Source organism: Mixophyes fleayi, chromosome 2, assembly GCF_038048845.1.
Source record: "Mixophyes fleayi isolate aMixFle1 chromosome 2, aMixFle1.hap1, whole genome shotgun sequence".
NCBI lineage: Eukaryota > Metazoa > Chordata > Amphibia > Anura > Limnodynastidae > Mixophyes > Mixophyes fleayi.
The window spans coordinates 228,579,579-228,607,102 of NC_134403.1; the positions used below are offsets into that span (position 1 = coordinate 228,579,579).

Sequence of the window (27,524 nt, forward strand, 5' to 3'; positions counted from 1 at the left end):
TCTTGTATAGGTAAACGGATTTAAAAAATGTTTTTTAAAAAAATTAGATTTTGGATTTTTAGCTGTGTTACAAGTCATAAAAGTGCAGTTATTTTGCTGGTTGTATATAATAATCAGCCACCCTCAACTCCCTTCATATGTATTTCATAGCTGTAATGTTAACGGTAAAGGTACCATTAAATGAGTAACTAAAACTTAGTTATTAAATGCAACACTTGGTAACTTCAGACTTTTTACACTCTACAAACTACTAGTTCAGAGTATTCATTTACTTCTATGTGTAAATGCCTTAATTATTAAATAATGCATTTTATTACAAGCTAAAAAGTACTCTACCCTTTAACTGGTCATTTTATGTGAAGAGCTGCAAAATGCTCATGATATGCTGTTAAAGCAGAAATAGGCAACATAAAGGAGCCACCTGTTGGCCACCACTGTGTTAAAGGCTTTTCTGACAGGAATCCAAAAAGTACAAATGCAAATATTAAATGCTACAATTTTTTACTTACAAAATGCTGGTGTTTTGTAGCCCTGGGTGACATACAGAGAGTGGTGGATCTCAAAATGACACCAAAGCACATCATATCTTGATCAAGAAGTGCTTGCCTAAAATAATAATTCCACATTTATTTGACCCCTTTTTAATCAAATTATTATTTTGTGGAAAAATACAAGCAGTTATCAAGTACGTTTGGAAAGACAGTCTGGGCTCTGAATTATCAAAATAAAAACCATCCTAAAACTTAAAGTACCAAGACCCAAATGAAATCCCAATTATGAAAGTGCAACATAACATTCACTTAGAAAAAAACAAAATTAAGTACATGAAAAATAAAATTGTGCTTAGATTAAAATAGGACTGGAAAAATCCTGTACATTAGGTTTCTATAGAGACTAAGAAATGCTCCTTGATGACCAGCATATGACCCACCCTCCCATCTTCTCCATCCCCTAGCCTGCTCTATGCGTCAGCCAATACTCTTGGAAAAGATTCCTGTCACAGAGCATTTCTACATGGTTCTAAAACACTGCTAGTACTGCAGACTGAATAGTTAAGCCTTCACTGGAAAACAGGTTTATGTGCAGGAGTGAGCGTCTGTCTGTAGTAACACAGTAGCAAATATATAGAATTCTGCTGTCTGGGACCATTAAAATTTGTTGTCCAACCCTAGTCTAACCAACACATAACAAATGAGAAAATATTGTTACTTGATATTATTTCCATAGATGATAAGCTATGCCATGTTAAAATCACATACACCATTTTATTTTACTAATAGTTTTTTAAAGGCATAAGTATCTATAATTATTTGTACAGAAAGCCTTTCTTGTACATTATGAGACAGTTTGTGACAAACTGCCGTTTAACAGCCATTGGAAGGACCTCTCATTGTTCTACTATGGCCATATCTACATGGATGTATTTCTGTAGGGGTTTACAGGTACTTTGACCACTGGCGACAAAAAAACAAAAAACACATGAAATAGGAAAGTAGGATGTATAATGTTTTCCAAGCTGCACTAGAGCGTATTAAGCCACGTATTCATTATTGTCCAACCTTCTTACAAGTAGCCAAGTAAATAAAATAAAAAAAGAATAAAACAAAAAGAAACGCACAACAATATATACAATCACAGGAAAAGTACATAAAAAATTTTTTAAGAACAACATTGCGAGCTTTTACAAATAATAATAAAAAAAAAAAACAACAACAAAAAAAAAAAAAACAGAAAGCCTGTGCAAAAGAGACACGTTTTAAGAAATTCTACCCCCATTTCTATGTGCACCACAACTCTTACATAACACAGAAAGCTTTGCATTAAACAGATTATAAAGTGAAGGTGGATGGTATGGGGGAAAAAAATAATAATAAATAAAAAAGAAGAGGGAAGTAATCTGGCAGAAGGGACAACTGAGCACCACAAAAGGCTACCTGCTGTTTGCAAACAAACTGCACCATTTCCATAGAAAAAAAGGTCTTTCCAAAAAGAAGATATAAGAACTGCTTTGAGGTTTCAAAATATGACACAAATAAATGCTACCTTCTGTAAATGAAAAAAGGTGGTGCAGGCACACAAATATCACAAATCCATCAACAGTTATATTCAGGGGCTTGAAGCACCATTTTTATCATCAGCAGCTATTTATATAGAACCACTAATTCTGCAGCGCTGTACAGAGAACTCGAATCAGTCTTTGCCCCCATTGGAGCTTATAGTCTAAATTCCCTAACATAAACACAGTTAGAGAGACTAGGGTCAATTTTGATAGCAGCGAATTAACCTACCAGTATAAATGTAATATTTTTTAAAGAAGCAAGCAGCTCATTCTGTTTTTGGTGCACACCTCAAAACTGCAAATACAACTACATAAATATAGCCTAGTTCTAGTAAACAGCTGAACCACCTCCTAGGTTCAAATAAAATCAACTATGAGAAGGATCACAAACTGCACACAGGAGAATGTTCCAAAAACTCTCTAAATATTATGTTTAAATCAGGAAAGAACACTGGCACTTCATTACAGAGTCATTCCTTGGGAACTGACTGTTACAAATAAAACGTGCATACTGACATGGCAAGACTAAAGATGTAAAGGTTAACAATCAAATAAAATCGTGTTATAAAAACTTGAGTGAATTGTTTGTAAAAATAGAAAATACATAGGGAGTCATTAAGATTTAGGCGAGAACGCAGCTAACAGGTGTAAATTTGTAACTGGACAAATCATGTTGTGATAAAAGGGTTCAAATGCAATGTTCTTTTACATGCAAAGAAAATACCGCCTCCTTGTCCATATAGCACATAAATAATGGGCAACTTTATTTAATTTGTCGTGTTAAGAATTGAGCCAAAGCACAACTCCATCCCAATTCCAAATCTGTCTGCGCATTTTAAAATTGCCCCCCTCCTGCAGGGTAACATGGTTCTGCAAAATTTGACCAGTCCAGGAACTGTACTCATACATTAATTAGTAGAAGATACATAGTAACATAGTTGATGAGGTTGAAAAAAAGACACCAGTCCATCAAGTTCAACCTATTTTGGATCTCCTGCGATCCTGCACTTATATTTGAAATTAATCCAGAGTAGGCAACCGCCCATCTGTTTCAATTTTGAAAATCCCCCCAGACTCAATATTGCAATCCAATTTTTACCCTATATCCACTACTATCCTTTATTTTAAATTAACGGTCGTATCCCTGGATACACCTTTCCGCTAAAAATTTGTCTAACCCTTTCTTAAACATATCTATTGAATCTGCCATCACAACCTTCCCTGGCAATGAATTCCATATCTTGACTGCCCTTACTGTAAAGAACCCCTTCCTTTGCTGGTTGTGAAATTTCCTCTCCTCTAACCTTAGGGGATGACCACGTGTCCTGTGTATGGTCCTTGGGGTAAAATGTTCCCATGAAAGCTCTGTATTGACCCCTAATGTATTTGTACATAGCAATCATATCTCCCCTTAAACGCCTCTTTTCTAAAGTAAACATGCCTAAACTGGCTAACCTTTCCTCATAATTTAATGACTCCATACCTTTTATCAATTTTGTCGCCCTTCTCTGAACCCTTTCTAGTTCCAAATTATCTTTTTTATAGAGTGGTGCCCAGAACTGTACTGCATATTCAAGATGAGGTCTTACCAATGATTTATACAGTGGCAAAATTACACTGTCTTCCCTTGCATCTATGCCCCTTTTTATGCATGCCAATACTTTGTTTGCCCTTGCAGCTGCTGCTTGACATTGAGCACTATTGCTAAGTCTACTGTCTACGAGCACTCCCAAATCCTTTTCCATTATAGATTCTCCCAAATTAATTCCATTTAATTTATAGATTGCGTTCTTGTTTTTGATCCCTGAATGCATAACCTTACATTTATCTGTGTTAAACCTCATATTCCATTTAGCCGCCCAATCCTCCAGTTTATTTAAGTCCCTCTGTAGAGAAGCTACATCTTGCTCTGATTTTATTACCTTACAGAGTTTAGTGTCATCTGCAAAAATAGAAACTTTACTCTCTAAACCATCACCAAGGTCATTAATAAATATATTAAAAAGGAGTGGTCCCAGCACGGAACCTTGAGGTACTCCACTTAAGACCTTTGACCAATTAGAAAATGTTCCATTTATCACAACTCTCTGTTCCCTATTCTCTAACCAGTTTTCGATCCAAGTACAAATTTTGATTTCTAGACCCAGTTCCCTTATTTTGTAAACCAACCTCTTGTGTGGCACTGTATCAAAGGCCTTTGCAAAATCTAAGTAGACCACATCTACTGTCCTGCCCTGGTCTAAGTTCCCACTAACTTCCTCGTAGAAACTAATTAGATTAGTTTGACATGACCTATCCCTCACAAATCCATGTTGATTCACACTAATAATTTTATTGCGTACCAAGTAATCCTGAATACTGTCCCTTAAAATACCTTCCAGTAGTTTCCCCACTATTGATGTCAGGCTTACAGGTCTATAATTCTCTGGTTGCGATCTCGTCCCCTTTTTAAACAACGGCACCACATCTGCTATTCGCCAATCCCTTGGTACTGAGCCTGATGAGATTGAATCTCTGAAAATTAAGAATAGCGGTCTAGCTATTTCCAAGTTTAACTCCATAAGGACCCTTGGGTGTATGCCATCTGGACCTGGAGCTTTATTTATCTTAATATTCTTCAGTCGCCTTTGGACTTCTTCCTCTGACAACCAAGTATTAATTAATGGCATGGTTTCATTTCCATTTTTATGTATTACTCCTGCCATTTGTTCCTCTCTGGTAAATACTGAAGAAAAGAACGTGTTTAATATCTCTGCTTTTTCCTTAGTATCATTTATCAATTCACCCATCTCACTTCTTAGGGGTCCTATATTATCTTTTTTAATCCTTTTGCCATTTATATACTTAAAAAACTTTTTGGGGTTTGTCTTACTTTCTTTTGCAACGTGCCTTTCATTTTCTAATTTAGCCAATCTAATTTCCTTTTTGCATGTTTTATTACATTCCTTGTACCTATGGAAGGACTCCTCTGACCCTTCAGACTTAAACAATTTAAATGCACGCTTCTTCCTTTGCATTTCTTCCCTTACCTTTTTATTTATCCACATTGATTTAGACTTAATTCTTTTACATTTATTTCCCATAGGAATGATCTTATACGTGTATGTTTCCAACAACATTTTAAAGACAGCCCACATTTCTTCCGTATTTTTTCCTTCAAAGGCTTTGTCCCAGTCTATGCTCTTTATAGACTCCTTTAGCATATTAAAATTTGCCTTTTTAAAGTTTAAAGTCCTAGTTGATCCCTTGTACTGTTGTTTCTGGAAACTAATTTCAAATGAGACCATATTATGATCACTGTTTCCCAAGTGCTCCTTTACTTGAATATTTGATATTACGTCTACATTGTTTGTTATTACTAGGTCCAGTATAGTCCGGTTCCTAGTTGGTTCCTCAACTAATTGGGACATGTAATGGTCTTTTAGCGTGCTCAGAAACCTATTTCCCCTAGCTGTACCGCAGGTCTCAGTACTCCAATGTCCAGATAATTAAAATCCCCCATAATTAAAATTTGACCTAGTTGTGTAGCCTTTTCAATTTGCTGTAGAAGTTGGGCTTCCTCAATCGTACTAATATCTGGCGGTTTATAGCATATCCCTATCAGCAACTTCTCTGAACTTTTTCCTCCGCTGGATATTTCCACCCACAATGCCTCTATATTATCACTAATATTCTCGTATATAACTTCCTGAATACTTGGTTTTAATTCTGGCTTAATATAAAGACATACTCCTCCTCCCCTTTTATTTACCCTATCCCTCCTGAAGAGAGAATAGCCTTCCAAGTTGACTGCCCAGTCATGTGTATCATCCCACCAGGTCTCAGTAATACCTATAATATCATACTGCTCATTCATTGCTACTAGTTCTAACTCCCCCATTTTACCTGTCAGGCTTCTTGCATTTGCAAGCATACACTTAAGTCTATTGCCTCCCTTAGGTATTTCTTTTTGCTTTAAAAAGGACCGCTCCTTATCGGCTATGCTTCCCTTTCCCCCCTCTCCACCCCCTTTACTCTTGTTAAATTCCTCCTTACTACTCTCAATGTCTATCCCATAAATACTTGCTTGCCCCTTCCCCCCGGAGCCTAGTTTAAAATCTCCTCCAACCTTCTAACCATCCTCTCCCCTAGCACTGCAGCCCCCTCCTCATTCAGGTGCAATCCATCACGACAATAAAGATGGCAACTGACCGAGAAATCAGCCCAGTGCTCTAAGAATCCAAAACCCTCCTTCCTACACCAATCTTTTAGCCACGCATTAACCTCCCTAATCTCACGCTGCCTCCCTGGACTATTTCCGAAAATACTACCTTGGATGTCCTTGCCTTAAGTTTGCGACCCATGTCCCTGAAATCATTCTTTAGGACACCCCTTCTTCCTCTAACTCGGTCATTGGTGCCAACATGCACCAAAACCGCTGGGTCATTCCCAGCCCCTCCCAACAATCTGTCCACCCGATCCGCAATATGCCGAGCCCGAGCACCCGGGAGACAACACACTGTTCGGCATGCACGGTCCCGGTAACAGATTGCCCTATCTACCTTCCTAATAATTGAATCCCCTACCACCACAATCTGCCTGGGTCCCTGAGTAACTTTGGTCCCTTCTGTGCTGGAGAGACCATTCCCCTGGTTGCTAGAGGAAGCAGTGTCATCCAACTCTACCAATTCTGAACTGCCTTCCACAATATCTTCATCCAATCTGGCAAATCTGCTGGGATTGCCTAGCTCAGAACTGGCCTGCCTCTTCCTCCCTCTGCTACCCCTAGTAACTGTTACCCAGCTGCCTACCTGTGCATCCTCCTCTGTCTCTGCTCCACCCTGCTCAGCTAACGCATCAACGGTGAGCTGTAAACTCTGCTCCAGGTTGGCAATGTCTCTCAATGTTGCAATGGTCTGCTTTAGATCAGTTACCTGGGCTTCCAAAGAGACCAATTGCTCACATTTCTCACAGAGGTATAAACCTTGGAACACTTGCTCCAAGTGTGCATACATATGACAAGATATGCATTGAGCAAGATCATCAAGCCTGCTACTACTCATCTTATTATGGCTAACCTAACTTCTTATAGTCTACAGTGAACTTGAGTACTAACCTTTGCTAGCCACTTACCAGATTAAACCCCTTCCTGGATTCAACTCCTTACTGGATCAAACTCCAAACTTTAAACAAAAACAGCACTTGAAATCAAAAAAGCAGTGAAATCACAAGCTCAATGAAATCGCTTGCTACCTCCTGTTAAATAGAGCTTGCACTAACCAGCTGTATCAACTATGCAATTAAACCACACCCACTAGCTCTAACAGAGAGAAGGGAAAAAAAAAAACTGAATCATTTAGAAAATATCTTAGAATCGATAAAAAAAAATTAATCATGTACTAAGTAGTAGCAAAAATAAGAACAAGATGTATATGTCCTGTGTACATTAACTTAACACTAAGGGCCATGTTTATTATGAACCGTATTTTAAACACTATCAATTTAATTCCTTATCACAATTAAAAGGAATGAAATATCATAACTATTAAATTCTTCACTAGGAACAGCTGTCTGTGAAAAACTGCTGTTCCTGCGAAGACCTGTCTTCTATGTCCTCTGTGGTCAATATTGCAAAGTGGCGGAAGGGAGAGCAGGTAAATAGCGGTGAGGGATCCGAAGAACACTCTACCACAATGCTCTCCCCATAGCCGTTGGGCACAAGTTCCGAAAATCTTTGGGGTGATCTGCACTGTGTTTTTTTAAACTAATATCTCCTCCCCTTCCATCCTGTCATAGATTAAATTTGAACAACCTGCAAAATGTCAAGGGACAGGCTCCTCAACACCCACTGCATTGATCCATAGTTTGAGAATGACAATTATTTTTCACAAAGTCTGCTGCCTCAGTTTTTATGATGGCAATTTGCATATACTCCAGAATGTCATGAAAAGTGATCAGTTGAATTGCAATTAATTTCCCTCTTTGCCATGACAATAAACTTTATCCCAAAAACAACATTCCCACTGCATTTCAGCCCTGCCATAAAAGGACAAGCTAACATCAGGTCAGCGATTCCTTCGTTAACACAGGTGAGAGTGTTGACGAGGACAAGGCTGGAGATCACTGTCATGCTGATTGAGCTAGAATAACAGACTGGAAGGTTTAAAAGGAGGGTGGTGCTTTAAATCATTGTTCTTCCTGTTAACCATGATTACCTGCAGGGAAACACATGCAGTCAACATTGCTTTGCACATAAAGGGCTTCACAGGCAAGAATATTGCTGCTAGTAAGATTGCACATAAATCAACCATTTATTGGATCATCAAGAACTTTAAGGAGAGAGGTTTAATAGTTGTGAAGAAGGCTTCAAGGCACCCAAAAATGTCCAGCAAGCACCAGGACAGTCTCCTAAAGTTGATTCAGCTGCGGGATCGGGACACCACCAGTAAAGAGCTTGCTCAGGAATGGTAGCTGGCAAGTGTGAGTGCATCGGCACGGACAGTGAGGCAAAGACTTTTGGAAGATAGCCTGATGTCAAGAAGGCCAGCAAAGAAGCCACTTCTCTCCAGGAAAAACATAAGAGACGGACTGATATTCTGTAAAAGGTACAGGGATTGGACTGCTGAGCACTGGGGTAAAGTCATTTTCTCTGATGAATCCCCTTTCAGATTGTTTGGGGTATCTGGAAAAACGCTTGTTCGGTGAAGGAAAGGTGAGCGCTACCATCAGTCCTATGTCATGCCAACGGTAAAGCATCCCGAGACCATTCAGGTGTGGGGTTGCTTCTCAGCCAAGGGACTGGGCTCACTCACAATTTTCCCTAAGAACACAGCCATGAAGAATACCAAAACATCCTCCAAGAGCAACTTCTCCCAACCATCCAAGAACAGTTTGGTAACGAACAATTCCTTTTCCAGCATGATGAAGCACCTTGCCATAAGGCAAAAGTGATAACTAAGTGCCTCGGTGGTTCAAAACATCAACATTTTGGGTCCATGGCCAGGAAACTCCCCCAGACCTTAATCCCATTGAGAACTTGTTGTCAATCCTCAAGAGGCGGGTGGACAAACAAAAACCCACAAATTCTAACAAACTCCAAGCACTGATTAGGCAAGAATGGGCGGCTATCAGTCAGCATATGGCCCAGAAGTTGATTGACAGCATGCCAGGGTGAATTGCAGAGATCTTCAAAAAGAAGGGTCAACACTGCAAATATTGACTTTTTGCATAAACTTAATGTTATTGTCAAAAAATGCCCTTGATACTTATGAAATTCTTGTAATTTTACTTCAGTATACCATATTAACATCTGACAAAAAGGTCTAAAGACAATGAAGCAACAAACTTTGTGAAAACCAATACTTGTGTCATTCTCAAAACTGTTGGCTGTGACTATACTACCAGAGTTTCTGACTCTGTTCTCAACCTCACCATACTATTTATGACAGAAAATTAACTATCATCACCATGCAGTAAGTAACACCCGGCCCGATAATGAATTCCATATGGACACCTTCCTGCATCCTCTCTACTATGACATTAGTGTTGAGTTTTTAAATGCCATAAAAGGTCTAGGTTACTTCTCCCCTACATAACCCAACTAATTACATTCTATTACTAGAATTCACATTTAGGTTTAATGAGCACTGCACTAAAATTGCCATCCTTAATGTGAGCTGAATAATTTGTCTTTTAAAGTGTATTAGCCTGCCTAAAACATAGAACACTTTGCGGTGTATCGAAAGCTATATTGCAGAGGTGGATATAATTATGTAGAATTTAGAAAGAGCAAGCAAGATCTTTTGAGTGGATATAAACAGGTGTGGACCATCCAGTCCAAGCAGCAGTCCTCAACCTTGAATGGCTTTGAAAATAGAGATGCTTGAACTCAATATGGAACAGATGTCAGAACACACCAACAATTTCTTGAATGTTTGACAGATAACGAACGTTGCTTGATGCAAAATAAACGCTTGTATGTATGATCCTCCAAGGAGCTAAGAAAGATGTGCATTGTTTGAGATCATCAGAAATGACTCCCAAAGGCCAAGCACCAGCAGTAATTTTTTAGGTTCATTTGGTACCCTGGCTACATAGTGGTTAGTCTCATTATTAGGTACTTGGGTTTGAAATCCAACCAGGGTACTATATACGTGGAGTTTGTACATTCTTCTCCCACTGTGCTCTGGAACTCTGGTTTCCTCCTACAGTCCAAACACATTCTGGTAGGAAAATTATATTGTAAGCTGGGCATGAATGAATATTATCTGTAGACTGCTGCATAAAATGTTGCCATTAGATAAAGAATATCAATAAAAATATAGTGCTGGAATCAAAATTGATGAGGAAATTTATACATCTCAGAATTTACCTTTTCCTTGGTTACCTAGAAGCTAAAGTTGGCTCTTAGGCTTCTCTGGCTTGCTCCTGATTTTTACATCAATATCTCCACACAAATACTGAAATTTAACCATTTTGCTACATGAGGTCAGTACCAAAAGGAAAAACAAAAACCAATACATTTTAGATAAAAGACAATAAAAAACACTTTTGACATACCTTGAAAATCCTTTTCCACAAACACTGCAAGTATAGGGCTTCGTAATTCCTCCTTCATGAGATCTTACATGATAGGTCATGCGATCCTTTCTCTTGAAACGCTGATTGCAGACTGGACACTCAAAGGGCTTTTCATCCGAATGGGACAGCTTATGCCGATTTAGATGATAAACATCCCTAAATGCCTTTCCACACATTTCACATGCATGGTTTTTCTTAACAGGTTTGCTAGGCTTCTTCACTGGCTGAGTAACAGGCATAGTTGGGATGCTAGTGCTGGCACTAGGAATTGTAGTTGAAGAAGATGTTGTAACAGTCGACAATATCCCTGCAATTGTTGAAACCAAGGAGGTTCTACTATTGTCGCCAGCAATAGTTGATATAAGTGGCACGACCGGTGCAGTCTGTGTTTTCTTTGGTCGTGACACTAACTTAATCCCTGTATGGCAGGATTCATGGCGCCTTAAATGGTAACTGTCCCTAAAGGCTTTGCTGCAATAAGTGCACACAAAGGAAGTTTTTGACTTTTCTTTCTTTACTACAACATGCTCTTTTATACCTTCCGGTGGAGGTTGGGGTTTTTGAGTTATTGGTATAGGTAACATAGGTTTTTGATCAGGAGGCTCAACTGGAGCTCCCAATAGCGGCAGCAAGCTGTTCTGGGCAGCCTGCTGTTGGTGATGGTGATGATGATGGTGGTGGTGGTGTGAAGCTTCATGAGCCTGAAAATAATAGAGTAAATCTGATTTAGAGACATTAACACAAACATTTTGCACTAAAAAGAAAGATGCAATAATGAGGAAATAAATTCACTCAACACAGGAAAGAGAGGATGCATAAATTAAATAAGCAAAAATCACTTTGTTCACCAATTAAAATAAAATGAACCAAAAAAGTATTTATAACAGAGGTTGCAGTAGCTTTCCACTTGTGTTCCTGCTCCTCAGGGGTATAAAAAACAGAACAAAACCAAACACAATAAGCAGGGGACACCCATACAGTGAGGTATGTAAGTAAAATATAGAACAAGGTAACACATTAAAAAAATATATTTAGGGGGATTTTTGCCAACTCTCGAAGCAATGCCAAATACCAATCTATATAGTGATTTCATAAAATAGGACACGGAAGGATTAGAGATTGCAGTACCAGTATGTCCAACTTCAGTTAATGAACCTTTTTTTTTTAATGAGTTCCAACACCCGTATTAACTGATCAGACAGAAGATATCCTTCACCAGAAATCAACCTATACATCTGCTACAGCAAAAGACAAGAGTAATTTAACAATAATAATTGGTAACTTGAAACTTTAAGGCACATGAATTATATATAGAAGTATGTGTGTGTGATAAACTAAACTTATCTAAAGAACTTTTGATGACAAAATACTTTTCTTAGTAGTGATATGTAAGTTTTAAACAACACATGTAACAAAAACCACTGTGAGTAAATACTGGGCACAAACAAAGATAAGTGACAAATGCATTTCAGGTTTGTTATTATGTCCATCCTCAAACTGTGAATCTACTGCAGTGTTGGCTGACCTGTGACACTCCAGGTGTTGTGAAACTACCAAGTCCCAGCATTTTTTTGCCAATATATAGCAGCTTACTGCTGGAAGGGTATGTTGGGACTTGTAGTATCACAACACCTGGAGTATCACAGGTTAGCCAACACTGATCTAGCGTGAGGTAGATTGTAATGATAAGCTCTCAAACAGGTCACCATTTTGGAATTAATGGCTGTTAGTTACTTTGTTTTTTCTCCTAGTCATACAGCACTTATTAAAATGTTCTATAAAAATTAAAATTCTATAAATACAGTATAATGATTTTATCCGATGTTTAAAAGGGAATAGATCTATAAATATATATTTTAACCTTTTCATCCTAAAATGTTTCTGAAAAATACTTAACATGCATTACATTTTCTGCATATTTGATTAGAATAATAAAAAAAAAAAAAAAAAAAAATTCATCCAATGAGGAATTTAAAACAAATTATCCCTCACAAGGAGCCACCTTTGCTGTATGTACGTAGATAATCTCACATTAAAACTGCTTGGTGATTTGGTCTACATCAGTGGTGGGCAAACTCAGTCCTCAAGGGCTACCAACAGTTCATGTTTTTAGGATTTCTGTCTGTAGAAACAGCTGGGATAATTACTGACCCAGCCAAATAGATTAACTCAGCTGTGCATGATTAAAGAAATCCTAAAAACATGAACTGGTGGTTGCCCTTGAGGACTGAGTTTGCCCACCACTGGTCTACATCATTGGAGGAGAGGTCTTGTTAACTGAAAATTACAGAGCAATCAAGGTTTAGATAGACCCAGCCCCAATTAGCTCAACCACACAAGAATTTTTCTCTCACACTGGAAAGCAATGTTAGAACCATAGGGAAAAAAACATAACATTTAACCCAATCAACAAGATCATCATTGACATTTACCCCACCAAACTTACAGCTTCATTACAGCCAGATAGCGTGATTGGAGGTTAACGGCACACAAAAGCTGTGGTCTAACCACATTATCCACCAAGTTCTATAAAGAAGCTTAGATTAATTTTAATGGTTAATTTCAATAACAACTTTATCTGCCACTGTGGTCGTTTTGAAGTCTTACCCTCTGTGACAGCTAGTTAATTGCCGGATGTTGGATATTTCAGTGTGTGGCCAGCTTAAGCCCACATGGACAGCAATGAGATGTGACACAAGGATTACAGCAAGAATGAATGTATGTTTATTGAAAAGATAGAATGAGACAATACACCTGTGTAAACATGTTCTTACAGAGAGAAGATACATTAGGCACAATAAAGTTTGTTGATGATACCCTATTTTTCTCCAACTACCATTCCCGCACACAGACTTACATTGTGTAGCTAAGGCTGCTATTCAATCCTTTAAAAAACAGGTTTTGCACTTTAACAATCCAGATCAGCTTTTTGCATTTGCAGGGCATCAGTTTCTTATTACTCAGCCTTCAGAAAATGTACTAAATATTTTATGAATTATTCAAGAAAACCAGACACAATAGGAAAAATATACACTTTTCAACTGTTAGGCAATTGTGCAACCCAGTTTTATTGTCCCTAGACGACGGACACCAAATGTGTAGTTTACAGGAGTTCATACGCATTTACAGTCCAGGAACAGTGGTATTAATATTCATTTTGAAATGTTCAAAAGCACCCAAGTAAGCAGAGAGTGCAAATGGGCGACAGTAAAAGGGATAGAGCCAGTGGTGGGAAGTAAAGCTTGAGGGGAACATACGACTTTAGAGCCACATACTCATTCAAATTATGTCAAACATAATGTATCTCACATACAAAAACAGGTCAATATAACAAAATTGATGAATAGGTTAGCAGGAAGCATGCCAATTTTATCTTTTTTTTGGGGGGGGGGGGGCAGTACTCAGTAGTGTTATAAGTAAATAACAAAAGTCACTATATCTATATAGTATATTTTATTCATAACAGTATGCCGAAATTTACTTTAACAAGTTAGGAGTGGTATCAGATTGACATTTTTGCAACTAGAAAAGCACTAACATACTTAGCGACCAATCACTCCTGTGCTAACACACCAACTACAAGGGAAACGCCTCTTCTGTTCACTGTATTTATTAGTTAAAAAACATTTCAGGATTGAGTGCTATCTTTTTCTAACAAATTAGATAATGATATACTAAAAACCTCTCACTATACGCATAACTCAATTGGTAACAATTAATAACAAATAAGAGCAGCCACACTGGTTCCTCGTATTATATTGGATGTAAAACAACAGATTAAAGCCTGTGATGGGCTTTAAGAAGATTGTTTAGATTACCATTTTCCTTCTTTTCTTCAGGCTGCTAGTAATGATTCTGGACTATCATGGCAAGCAGTCCCATGATATAGTGAGCAGAGGCACTTTGGAAGCCCTTTAGAGCTCTGTCTGCATTGTGATATCCTTTCTTCTCTGTGGCACCTACAGACTCAGACCACCAAACAATAACACCCTGCTGTACAAAAAGCATTAAGCAGGCTAGAGGTGGGGGAGGTTGTTGTAATGCAAAAAAACTCCCCCATCATAGCTCCTAGAAAGAACAGGGACCCTGCAGTTGAAAAAGTCCTCAAACAATTAAAAGCAGAGAACAACACTACATTACAGAAAGCATTAAGTCCATAGATGGATGGGTTTTAATGCCCAGATCTACCCCATTCTAGGTGTAGGTACCCTCATTTGATTTGGTAGGTTGTCTACTTTTCAAAATGTTATGCCTTGTTTTTATGGGTTTCATTTGACAGTGCAAACTAGCAAAAGAGGAGAAAAAAGTGCACATTTTATTATGGAAATGTGTAGAATCCTGTTGTTTTGGAAAGGTGGTTTAAAGCAAAAACAACAACCACAAAGTATCTGTGTTTAGAAAAACAATGCACACACATTTGCTTTTAGCTCACTTTCATACAATTGAAATTAATTTGGCCAATTTTGGAAAGATTTTCTTTATCATGTCAGGAGGTAGAGGCAATTTAATAGTGTTTTATGAAAGTTTACTGAAAATAAAGCAAGGTATAAATTGTGGATAAGCTGCATAAACAAAACAACTAATATGTATGGTTATAGCAAACTTGTAGATCAAGAATATCAGATAAAATACCAAAATGTAAAGTTTGTTCAAGAACAAAGTAACTTTTTCTGCTTAACAATTAAAAAAGTAAATAAATAAAAAAAAAAAAAACAAAAAAAAAAAAAAACAATTTCTATATGGTCTTATTCACACGTATGCAAGACATTTTTCTTTTCCTATGCATTCACAACAAAAAAGGTGGAAAAATGATGTACACAGATACTTGTTATCCAAGAGTTCTGCATGTTTTACACACATTGGACTGTGTCTGCATTTTTGTGTGTGTGTATGCTCAAAGTACACAGGTATAAAAATATGATTCAGTTGAAATAAGCTAGCCTAGAACAACAAGTGTGGTGACCGGGAAAATGCAGATTTGAGACATTTAAGGTTTTTGGTGGAGCCACCATGTGATAGGAATAACAACACTGCAACCCTGTTTATTATTGGCTGCCAATGGTTCACGAACCTGTACTGCAAGGTATCTAAAAGGCGTTTGGATGACAGCCATAAAGGATCATAGGAGATTTAACCCAACACATGTAATATAATGTCTGTTGCATTGAGGGGCTTAAGTTACATAGCACATAATAGGGGAATATTTGAATGTGTAGCTTATTTCTAAGAGATGTTTTTACCATGAGCTGAGATTGGAACAATTGCCCCAAGTTAGCATTACCATGAAACTATGCTTATAAGTCAATTATCTTACATTCATTAAATGTTTTTGGTCTCAGTAAAGACAGAGTGGGTTGTGGCCATAGGCAAAAACTTGACTGGCAGATAACCACTTCTCTAGACTAGTGTTGCATTGTTTTGTTCAGTTTTGTCAAAATGTTTGTTTTGTGGAATACTGCTGTGCTTGATATTGATTTGGCTGAGATGTGGAAAATCTCAAAAATGGTTTACAAAATGCAGCAGCTGCAGATGAATTTGGAAAACAGCGGATAATCAGAAGTGCATGTAAATAAATTGTCTATCATGGGGGAAGGAAGAGCATTGGCTAAGTCACAACAATCATCCATAAAACAAAAACTAAATCTAGTGTTGAAGCTCCAATATAGAAAATATCTATGTAACTTTAAAATACAAAATGTTATTGTAAATCATTTTTCAATTGTATATTTTAATGTAAAATTACATTTGAAAAACAATGTACATTTAGGAATGCATTGTAGTTAGGGCCTTTACCAAGAATCAGAATACATGCTATTAACATTTGTAATTCTGTTAAAAGCACACTAATGGGTATGGTAATGGAAACCACTGGCTTCAATGACCCCATACCCATTTGCACTTGCAGCAGGATAGTTTGCTGTGCGGTGCATTTTTGGGGAAAACATGCTCCATTTACTTGCAATGATGCAAGGACTCACATGTGGGTTAATGGAGTGTCCTCTTGTTTTAACTGAACTGCAGCAAATAACGAACAACTCAACTTACGCTGTATGAATGAAGTAAAAAAAAGTGTATTGAGGATAGGAGGGGGGTTTATGCATGCTTACAGCCTGCAAATATCACTGTCCCTCAATGGTCATATAGATATATGCTTCTTAAATATCTCTATAGTAAAAAAGATGGTAAAGAAAAGGCTCTCCATAACATGACTGCAAAAACAAATTTGTGGATTTTATTAATGAATTGTATGATGCATTTTTAATGTGTTGGATTTCAATGTACATTCAAGTAACAATGAGAAGGGGTTGACCAAAAGGATTAATGATTTTTGTAATTGACAATTCTCATTTGACATGTGCTTTAGTGCAGGCTTATGCACATTTGTAAATAGAATCTGTATAACATTACAATGTCACAGGTAGCCAGATGATCAAGTACCACACAAACCTTTCGTTACTTTATATTTATTATATGCTTATGTAGTACAAAAACTTTATCAAATAGTGGGTTTACTAGGGTGGACAAAGGAGCCAGGAATCTCAGAAGTTAGGCTCATTGGCTACCTCCATCCTGGAATTTCTCTAGTCCTGGTTTACATGCTATTTAACAATAATGCATTTAAGTCAAATGAATGCCTTTTGCTAAATAAAAAAAATAAAAAAAATAAAAAATTCAAACCACATTAGCAGTTTAAATTGTTAAAAGCAAATAATAGTCAATAGTGTTCACTTCTGTAAAACTCTACATGATATGTGAAAATAGGCTATGTGGCACTTTAGCAGACAAATCCCAAAACAAAGGTAGACTTTCTAAAAAAAAAAAAAAAACACCCCCCAGTTGGCAAAGCATTGTATTACCAAGTTACACCCATAAGGGCTTGTATTCAAAGGCAAATCCACCAGTGGTGTATTGATCTGTGCCAGTTTCCTTAAAAAGTTAAAGTTTAAATGAACCTCAAAACAGCACTCTATTGATCACTATGGAGGAGACTAAATTAGTAATGAGGTGTCCGTAGTTTTCTTGCACGTTCTTTTGCAACACAAATTATAGGAAATTGCAGGATTGACTACATGATAATTTTTTTTTACTGATTTAAGCATTTCCCTAGGAAGTACGTGCAAATATGAGCGAACTAAGCCACATTTTCAGTCGTGATCAGTACCACTGAACTTATAATTGAATTACTCTTGGCACATTCCACTCAACTTGCAACTGAATAGCCCCCTATGAGGACCACCTTTTCCATATTAACTGGACTGACCAATAAAAAAGTTAAATTCAGAGCCCAGCCAACAAGTATACACAAAGCACTCAGCAACAATACATTATGAATAGATGTATAACCATTCATGAATATAATCTTTTTTTAAAATTTGCACTATAATGGTTACATGTTGGTGGCAGTTTTAAAACTTTGAAGGCTTACAAAATGTAAGACCCCCCCCTGAAAATGGTAATGTGCAAATGAGATATCCAATAGCCACATCATATTGTTGTCCAATACCTGTTTGGTTATTTTATGCTCAGACTTTGGGAGTGTATCTTTGAAGTGCCTCAGTTATGCTTTTAAAAAAAACTTCTTCACTCACTATAAAGCATAGGTCTTGGTACTCTTGAAAAATCATCAGTCCAGAAGGTGCCAATGAGGACTGCCTAATTTCCCACCCTCCCACTTGAAGAGTTTGGTCTGAATCGCTCCCAAATGTTCGTAATGGAAAACGTGTTATCCCTGCAATATTCCCTATTGTTCTTCTAAAACACAATAGACATTGATGTGTATTTTTTTTAGGTTGTTTATCTTGTTTTGGAGAGAGTGAAGAACAGATGATAAAAATAATTATATAACAGTATAAAACCTAGACAATTTAGGATATTTTTATTGAAATTATGCATTTAATGAGACCGTTACTTAATATACAAAAGCATAATAATGGACAACAATCCAATTGATAACGAAAACATCGCTCTAACGCAAAAAAACAAAAACAAATACCAGACAGACGTATGTGTCTTTACAAACAATCAGCGCTAGGCAATCTATTTTTACATAAGAGTTTAAATGACCCCAGTGTCTGGGATATTTTACTGCGGGCTGTAACAAAGTCGCTTACCGATAATACATTAAGATAACAAGACTGTAACTTGCTGTCGTTCGTATCAGGCCTAACAGCTGCTGCTGAGATTTGTACTAAAAAAAAACCCCGTTCTTCCTCAGATAATGAAAAAATAAGTCTGAAGAGAAAAGAAAAATGAAGTAGAAAATAGCAGCCCGAGCCCGCCATAATCCGCAGCCGGGGAGAGGGGGAGGGGTGTGCAGGAGTCAGAGCCTGGGGTCTCCGGAATGATAGACAAAGTCACAGGGGGGATACATTACAGGTTCTGACACCTCACGGGAGAAGGGGGATCTAAACTAGCTCAGACTCGCTGGTACGTCAGTCAATGGCAGCGGTAGGGTTATGCGGGGTAACAGTCACCAAAGCACACTCAGCAGACCGCTGAAATTAGTAAATATAAGAAAGTGCTACATAAACATATAGCGTCAACCACACAAATATGAAGGGGCAGAACACGTCTGTTCTATCGTCCGGTCGCATGAATGAGCCATTGTCTGGCCGCTGTTCCATGATGTTCCGTTATCCGCTCACTCTCAGCTCCCCTATGACTGGCTGCCGTCTACAGGCCGGGCTGTGGGCGCCGTTCATCACAGCAGTGATCAGAGTCTCTGTGCAGCCAGTGCAGGACCAGGCTTCAGTATGTGTGCGGCTCTGATGTCGCTACGCGGCCGGGAAAGGAGGAGGATGTGGAGGGAGGAGGAGATGGTGGAAGAGAGAGAGAGAGGGAGGGGGGGTGTTTGCTCCCGGGTGTCCTCGCTTCCCGGGGAGGAGGGAGGCGGCTGCGCTGCTCCGTGGGAGGGGGGTCGCCGCCGCCCTGGGTCTATGTACCCCGAAGAGACAGACACATTATAACGTGTTTCTTTCTACTCCTTACCTGGAACAAGAAAGCGGTCCAGTTGGCCTCCATGGCGATCCTGGGGAGGAAGGGAGAGGAGGAGGAGGCGGGAGGAAAGTGCTTGGTGGAACAGGGGGGTAAAAAAAAAAAAAAAAAAAAGGAAGATGAAAAAAAAACAAAAAAAAAAACAGGATCCTACATGAAACCTACAACAAAGCAGCTGAAAACATGGCAGCGCCGCACAACTTCCGGTAACCTCTGGGAGAGACCATTCGGAAGGAGGAGGGAGAATGGGGAGAGAGATGGTGCGACTTCTGCGCCCTCGGTCATTGGGGAAGGAGGGGGATTGTGGGTAGAAACCAAGTCTCCCCTTCCTCCCGCCCTTGTGGTTAATAGGTGCCAGACGAAGAGCTGATAATACACAAAGTAAATAAACCTCCCTAATGAAAATTATGTTTATTGTGCCGGAGGTTCTTTCCTGCGCCCTGGCGGCGGAGGATGTGGTGAAATGGTCATTAGTCGCTGGAAGTCTGTGTTAAATGAGGTAGCGGAATTACCTCACGCACAGCTGCAGCCTTCCAGACAAAAACAGCACGTATGCTCCGTGTGTCTTTTCCTTTATTCTGATGCCATTTTCTGGCCGCCTATTGTCTTAATGTGTCTCTGCCGTCTCCTCCCATCCGCCATGTCGTGCCTTGCGGGTAGCTTTGCTCACCCTGAGCCGGCTGAGAGTTATGTTAATGAGCGGAAGAGAATGTGTGATAGAGATGTGCTGAAAAGACTGTTCTCGGCACACAGTATCTGAGCTAGAGTAGCCATCTCCCTCTGCTTATAAAATAGGCGAATGACCTAAAATTTGTTTTTATAATATCGCATATTTATATAGAAGTGAGTGCATATATTGAGAACTTGTTTACTCATATGCATTGGTAAAATTATTAAAACTAAGTGCTGTCATGCATTTTGCATGTACTGTGTATTCGCTCTTGCGTTGATCCAGAACTTCCTTTAATTTATTACACATTATTTTTGAGGCTCGTAAAATAAATGTCAACTTTGATGGCCTACATTTACCAACAACCGCATAAAATGAAAAATAGTTTTCAATCCTTATCTCATCAGGGGCGGATTCAGACTTTTGCTATACCCCAGGCAATTTAGGCCCCGCCCCCTTTCTAATTTCTAAGGCTGCCGGCGGCTGCACAGTATGTGCAGGTCCGCTCGGCAGTGACAGTGTGCTGCCCCGCTGCTCTGATTGTGTTTAAAACACAATCAGAGCAGCCGGGCAGCACACTGTCACTGCTGAACGGACCTGCACAGTGTGCAGCCGCCGGCAGCAAGCCCCTGCTAGGGGGGGCGATCGCCCCCCCTGGATCCACCACTGTATCTCATTGATAAGGATTGAACTATTTCTCATTAATGAAAAAACTTCAGCAGGGACTGCAGTCATGATAAACTGCTGTCCCTGTGAAATTTAACACTTACCTTTTCACTGCCTGGTCACTTTGAAGAAACTTGCGATGCCTGCATCTTCATTGAACTACTGCGCATGTCCGACTGAAAGTATACGGCATGCACACATAGACTACTAACGAACTGTTATCCTGTTGGAGGAAGGGATCACATGATCTCTCCACACGTGCTGTGCAACTCTGCTCTTCGGAGCAGAGCTGACAGCTAGGAAAGTTTTCAATTACGTTAATGAACGGAAGCTGTCGTACAATAACATAACAAGTTTCTGAAAATTACTCATTTTCAGAACTTGTTAGATTGCATTAGGGAGCAGTCCCCATACTATTTTATGGCCACTGGTCAGAAAACTAAATAGAATGCAATGCAGCTGTTATCCATGATATCTACTGCTATGCAACGATCATAAATTTGAAAGATCCTTCAAATTGCAACATTACACTGCTTGAAAAATAGGGCCCATACTCGCTGGATAACGAAAAACCAACACCAAAGCAAATGCATACTTTAGGGGCATAGTTAATAACCGTATTTTTGACACTCATTTTCATTTCCTATAGCAATGAGAAGGCATGAAAGATGGTGACCATTTTTGAAAAGTTTACTGCCGGCACAGCAGTAACGATAAACGTCTGTACCGACGAACTCCTATCTCCTCTATGATTGCTATCACAAAGTGGCCACCTTTGTGAGGTGGCCACATAGGCTTCAATGGCATTAGCCATTGGGCACAAGTTCCAAAAATCTTTGTTTTTTGTAATTTGGGGAAATTTACTCTAGATAGAAGTCCCTATAGAAACGAAATTTCTACATTCTCCCCTGATAGGGTAGTACCTCATTTTCACCAAACCCTAGCAACTGCCTTGATCGAGTTGCTCCAGTGACTCTACATACTCCGTGTAGACTTCGCTGCCAACTGTGGCACACTAACACGAACTCTACAAAAACTCTCGTAAAGCAGAACGTCACTGGCGTTATCTTGTACCTATAATGAGTTCATCACATATACTGCTATCTACCACTCCTATCAAAATGCTATGGACACTGCAAAACAAACATACTTCCAATCTCCCATCTATGCTCATGCTTCTAGCCCCAAACGCATTTTTAACACATTTAAATTTCTTCTAAACCCTCCCACCCCAAACCCTCCAACTACCCTACAACAGTGTCCAGGATCTTGCTTCCTATTTCAAGGATAAAATAGATAAGATAAGACTTGAAATGGTATCATCTCCTGCGACAAGCAGTCAGCTCAATCCTTTGTAGCACCCTCTGACACTCTTCATTTGATCCCACAAATGAAGAGGAAGTTTGTACTCTCTTCTCATCTTCCTACTTTACCTCCTGTCCTCTTGATCCCATACCTTCTACTGGTATTTTTCCATCACTGTTTAAGCATGCAGTGATTACTCTTATTTTGAAAAAACAAAATTCTGACCCAAACTCTCAATTACTGCCCTATCTCTCAGCTCCCATGCCCCTTCAAACTTCTCAAGAGAATAGCTTACACTCGCCTCACACACTCTCTTACAGAAAACAACCTACTGGATTCCTTTTAGTCAGGCTTTCGCTCTCAACACTCCACAGAGACTGCGCTGACCAAGGTTGGCAATGATTTGATCACAGCAAAAACTGAAGGCCATGACTCTCTTCTAATTCTCCTGGATCTCTCTGCTGCATTTGATACTGTTGACCACTCTCCTCATACAAATGCTACAATCCCTAGGTCTTGAAGGCACTGTCCTATCCTGTTTCTCATCCTACTTATCTAATCGTTCTTTCAGTGTGAATTTGTCTGGATCCACCTCTGCTCCGCTTCCTTTATCAGTTGGAGTACCACAAGGCTCAGTCCTGGGCCCTCTGCTATTCTCGATCTACACCACTTCTTTTTGAAAACTAATAAGCTCCTTTGGATTTCAATATCATCTATATGCAGATGCTGCACAAGTCCATCTATCCTCTCCTGATCTGTCACCATCTGTGTTGTCTCGCGTTACTGACTGTCTTTCTGCCATTTCATCTTGGATGTCTTCTCGCCAACTCAAACTCAAATCTTTCAAAAACTGAATTAATAATACTCCCACCCAAAAACAGAAGCTTCTTGCCTGACATTCCTTTTTCTGTTGATAACATGACCATAAATCCCACTCCGCAAGCTCGCTGCCTAGGTGTAATCCTTGACTCACAACTATCCTTTGTTTCCCACATCGACTCTATTTCTGAATCATGTTACATACATCTAAAAACATTTCCAGAATATACACATATCTCGCACAAGACACGGCAAAAACCGTAATTCATGCACTCATCATCTCCCGCGTCGACTATTGCAATTACTTCCTTACTGGTCTTCCCAAAATCAGACTTGAACCCCTATAATCTATATTGCATGCAGCGGCAATATTGAATTTTCTTGGAAACCATTCTTCCTCTGCTAAGCCACTTTGTCAGTTTCTACAACGGTTGCCTGTTTTTCAGCGAATCAAATATAAAATTGTTCTAACTTACAAGGCCGTCAACCAAATTGCACTGACATACATCCCCTCACTTGTCTCAAAATATCTCCAAACTCGACACCTCCGTTCTGCACAAAATCTACGTCTTTCTTCCACTCTCATCACATGCTTCCATTCCCGGTTACAGGACTTTTCTTGGGCTGCACCCACTTTGTGGAATTCCCTTCTTCACACAATAAAACTTTCCTCTTAAGAATCTTAATCTCCCTAGGTTACCCTATTATCACCCTTTACACAGCTAACACAAGACAACAACCCTCTGACCAACATTGCTGTGTGACTGATCACACAGCCCACTCATTACTTTTTACCTTTGCATTCTAGCTGGTCCAATGTGCAATATGATGTAGCACGTGCCCTTGTGTTTCAAACTCCCATTGTCCCATAGATTGTAAGCTTGCAAGCAGGGCCGGATTAACCCGAGGTCTAACTGGGCTATAGCCCAGGGGCCTCGGGCATCCAGGGGGCCCTTCAAAGTCCTCAGCAGCATTATTGATCGGTCCGGGGCGAGGGCGCCCCCAGCCTGATCAATGCTGCTGAGCACTGTCAGTGCAGTCATCTGTCCCCGGCGCTCAGTAATCTGCCTACTGAGAAGATCTCGCGAGAGTTTGTGAACTCTCGCGAGATCTCAGTAAGGAGCTTACAGCACGCTGCGGAAGGAGGACTGCACTGACAGGTAAGTGCTTGGGGGGGGGCTGCTCACATTGGGGGCCTCACGGGGGAATGGAGGGCCTCTTAGCCCAGGGGCCTCCATTACCTTAATCCGGCCCTGCTTGCAAGTAGGGCCCACTTACCTCTATGTCTGTCTGTATTGCCCAGTATTGTTTTATTAATGATTGTTCCCAATTGTAAAGTGCTACGGAATTTGCTGGCGCTATATAAATAAATGTTGATGATGATCCTATAGTTATAAATACCTGTGATTCTTAACATTGCGGTTGTGGCATGAAAATTGCCGGTTTGGGGGGACTAGGAGCTTCTTAAATAGGTCCCTTAGTCGTGTTTCCTTTTCAATCCTCCATAACTATGTAGATTTACCTTTAGGTAGAGAAAGGTTATAAAACAGTCCCCAATTGGTATATAAGACAGCTCCTCTTTCGTCCTTAGTAATAGGTAGGGGCTTTTCTTCTCTAAAGGTCTCAGCAAGCACCAGGCTCTACTTCAAGTTGAGGAGCAGGCTATCTACATGGGAACAAACTCCAGGAGGTAAATGTATGAATCTGCGTTTTGCAAGTTGCCGAACATTGGCGACTTTGCAGGGGGGAATTTAAAACAGTAATGGCTTTTAAAGGCACGTTTTGCCTTTAAAGCCATTGCTGCTTTATATTTCCCCTGCAAAGTCGCTGATATTTGGCAACTTGCGAAACGCGTATTTTTATACATTTACTTCTGGGGGTAAATGTATCTCACTGCGATTTCTTTCATAGATTTAAAATCGCTGCCAATAGTGAGAGATAACCAGTGATTTGAGTCCCCATGTTGCCATATGTGTTAAGTAGCAATTTTTCGTTTGATCTTTAAAATCGTTGTTCCTCTCTCGAGATTTTCAGCAATTTAAACGCACCCGTGTTTAGCTGAAAATCGCTATTTTCAAACCAATATTCATTTCCGATTGGTTGAAAATTTTACATGCGAAACTCATGCAATTTTGACCTCACTAACATTAAAAAGCAAGCTACCTCCTTATTTGAGTTGATAGCGGTTTTAGGAGCATAGATAGAGCAGGTGACAGTGTAGGATAGAATTTTGTGTGTTAAGGAGTGTGGCAAGTGATTTTAGAGTGTACTTTTGTCTTAGCTTATTTAGTTTCCCTTGTTTGTCTTATTGTCTGTTGATTAATATTTTTTTGAGCATGTGTTTTATTTATTTATTTTTTTTGCTGTTTACTGTATTTCCCCTGCCCTTGGTTTGTGAGTGTATTTGTTTGTTGTTGTTTTAAATGTCCTGTTTTTTATTTGTAAGTCTATTTGTATTTTGGTTTGTCTTTCCATTGAGTTTTTTGTCAGCATGGTGAGAGGCAGGAGAGGTGAGGAGGAAGAGGCAGGCCATTTTGTTGGCAAAACTAAGTACGGTTGAAATTTGCACTTCAGTTTTGTACGCAGAAAAATTGTACGCTCATTCACAATTTAGTGCCTGTGGATGAGCGCATTTTGCAAAGCCTAGCTGCAAAAACCAAGTTTGCACTCAAAAATCAGCTGTGACGCTGATAATGCAGTGGGTCCCATTAAGCACACCATTGAAAACTGTCACAAGCGCATTAGCGACATCAGAGCAGTAACTAGGCATGTGCTGGTGGTGCCGTCGCCCATGGTGCAAGTCCAAGGGGGCGCAGTGGCCATCTGCTACTTGCCTCTCTGCTCTGGCTCTGTGACAGCAGGCTGCAGAATGCCGGTGAGCCCATGCTCTAGTAAGACTGGGCATCGGAGACTCAGTATGTGAGGCTTGCTCACTCTCCTCCCCTGGGACAGTCTCTCTCCCCTCAATCACGCCCCCATCTCTGTGTGTGACAGGCAATGTTGACACAGTTCCCATTTCACGGACTTTGAAGGGGCAGAGCTTGTCAGAAAGTGGGCGGAGCTTCACTCCAACAAATTCCCATGAATATGACAACTTTTGTCTCCTTTCCTTCCCTACTCCCTCCCTCTGTGTGTGTAAGCCTCTGCCCCCTCCGTGTGTGTGTGTGTGTGTGTGTGTGTGTGTCAGCTTCAGGTCCCCTCTGTGTGTGTGTTTTTCGCAAATGATCCCATGTCAAAGAATGACATTTTTGGGACTGATAATGGACACTGCAGACAGCATAGTTTTTCTTCCGGAGGACAAGGTAAGGTCCTTACTGGAGTGGACAGACAGGGTGCTGTCGCACAGGAGGCTGTCAGTACTCATGTGTATGAAGCTGCTAGGAAAGATGGTGGCATCTTTTGAGATGCTTCCGTACGGAAGGATTCATTCCAGATGTCTTCAGTGGGACATTCTGAGGAAGTGGTCAGGGTCCTTCCTTTGGTTGGATCGCCAGTGGATGAGGTTATCTCTAGAGACGAGAAGGTCCCTCAGCTGGTGGTTGTTGAAGGACAGCCTAACAAAAGGCAGATCCTTTGCCCCGTGGGCCCGGATCTTAGTATCCACAGACGCCAGTCTGAGTGGTTGGGGGGCATTGGTCCTTCACCTAAGGATGCAGGGTCTGTGGTCAGAGACAGTCGGTTCTTTCCATAAATGTGCTGGAACTCATGGCCATCTTGAAAGCACTGCAGAGGGCTCAGAGTGTTTTACAGGGAAGGCCGGTCCGCTTCCATTCTGACAATGCCACGGCAGTGTCATACATAAACAAACAAGGGGGCACCTGGAGTGCAGGAGCGATGAAGGTCACGTTTCAGATTTTTGCCTGGGCAGAAAGGAACGTGCTGGCGCTGTCAGCGGTGTTCATCCCAGGGAAACAGAACGTGCAGGCAGACTATCTAAGTTGGCACGAAGTTCTAGCAGGGGAGTGGGCTCTGCATCCGGAAGTGTTCCAGTTGCTGGTGGACATGGGGACTTCCGGATCGAGACCTGATGGCATCAAGAGTCAACAGGAAAGTCCCAGAGTTCTGCGCAAGAACAAGAGATCCACTGGCAGTGGCAGTGGACGTCCTAACAATGCCTTGGGACTTCAGGTTAGGTTACCTGTTTCCCCCCATATCAATGATTCCCAGGGTCCTTCGAAGGGTCAGGCAGGGAGATCGACCAGTCATTCTGGTAGCTCCAGCCTGGCCGCGAAGAGAATGGTTCCCGGAGATTCTTATTGTGGCAGTAGGTCAAGGGGTTCGGTTGCCGCTTCGAAGAGATCTGCTGACCCAGGGACCGTTCTTGCATCAGAGCCTAGACCGGCTGAATTTAATGGCATGGCTTTGAATCCGGTCTGTGGGGAGCGAGAGGGTTCTCGGTGAGTGTAGTAGGCACTCTCCTAAAAGCCAGGAAGGCAGTTTCGGCTAGGATTT

The 27,524-nt window shown here is 40.2% G+C and overlaps 1 protein-coding gene across 3 annotated transcripts in view; it reads right to left on the reverse strand.

The window, feature by feature from the left end:
- The window catches only part of VEZF1 (vascular endothelial zinc finger 1), a 55,602-nt gene extending 35,762 nt beyond the window's left edge, over positions 1-19,840 (reverse strand). The window contains exons 1-2 of one of the 3 annotated variants that reach the window (XM_075195570.1): positions 19,607-19,840; positions 10,598-11,319 (exon numbers count right to left, since the gene is read on the reverse strand). In XM_075195570.1, the coding sequence (XP_075051671.1) occupies positions 10,598-11,319; positions 19,607-19,639 (755 nt within the window). In that variant the 5' untranslated portion in view covers positions 19,640-19,840. Of the gene's footprint in view, positions 1-10,597; positions 11,320-18,729; positions 19,469-19,606 lie in introns of those variants that run through there. The other 2 variants (XM_075195569.1, XM_075195568.1) reach the window with 2 other exon arrangements.
- Between the last annotated feature and the right edge of the window lie 7,684 nt (positions 19,841-27,524).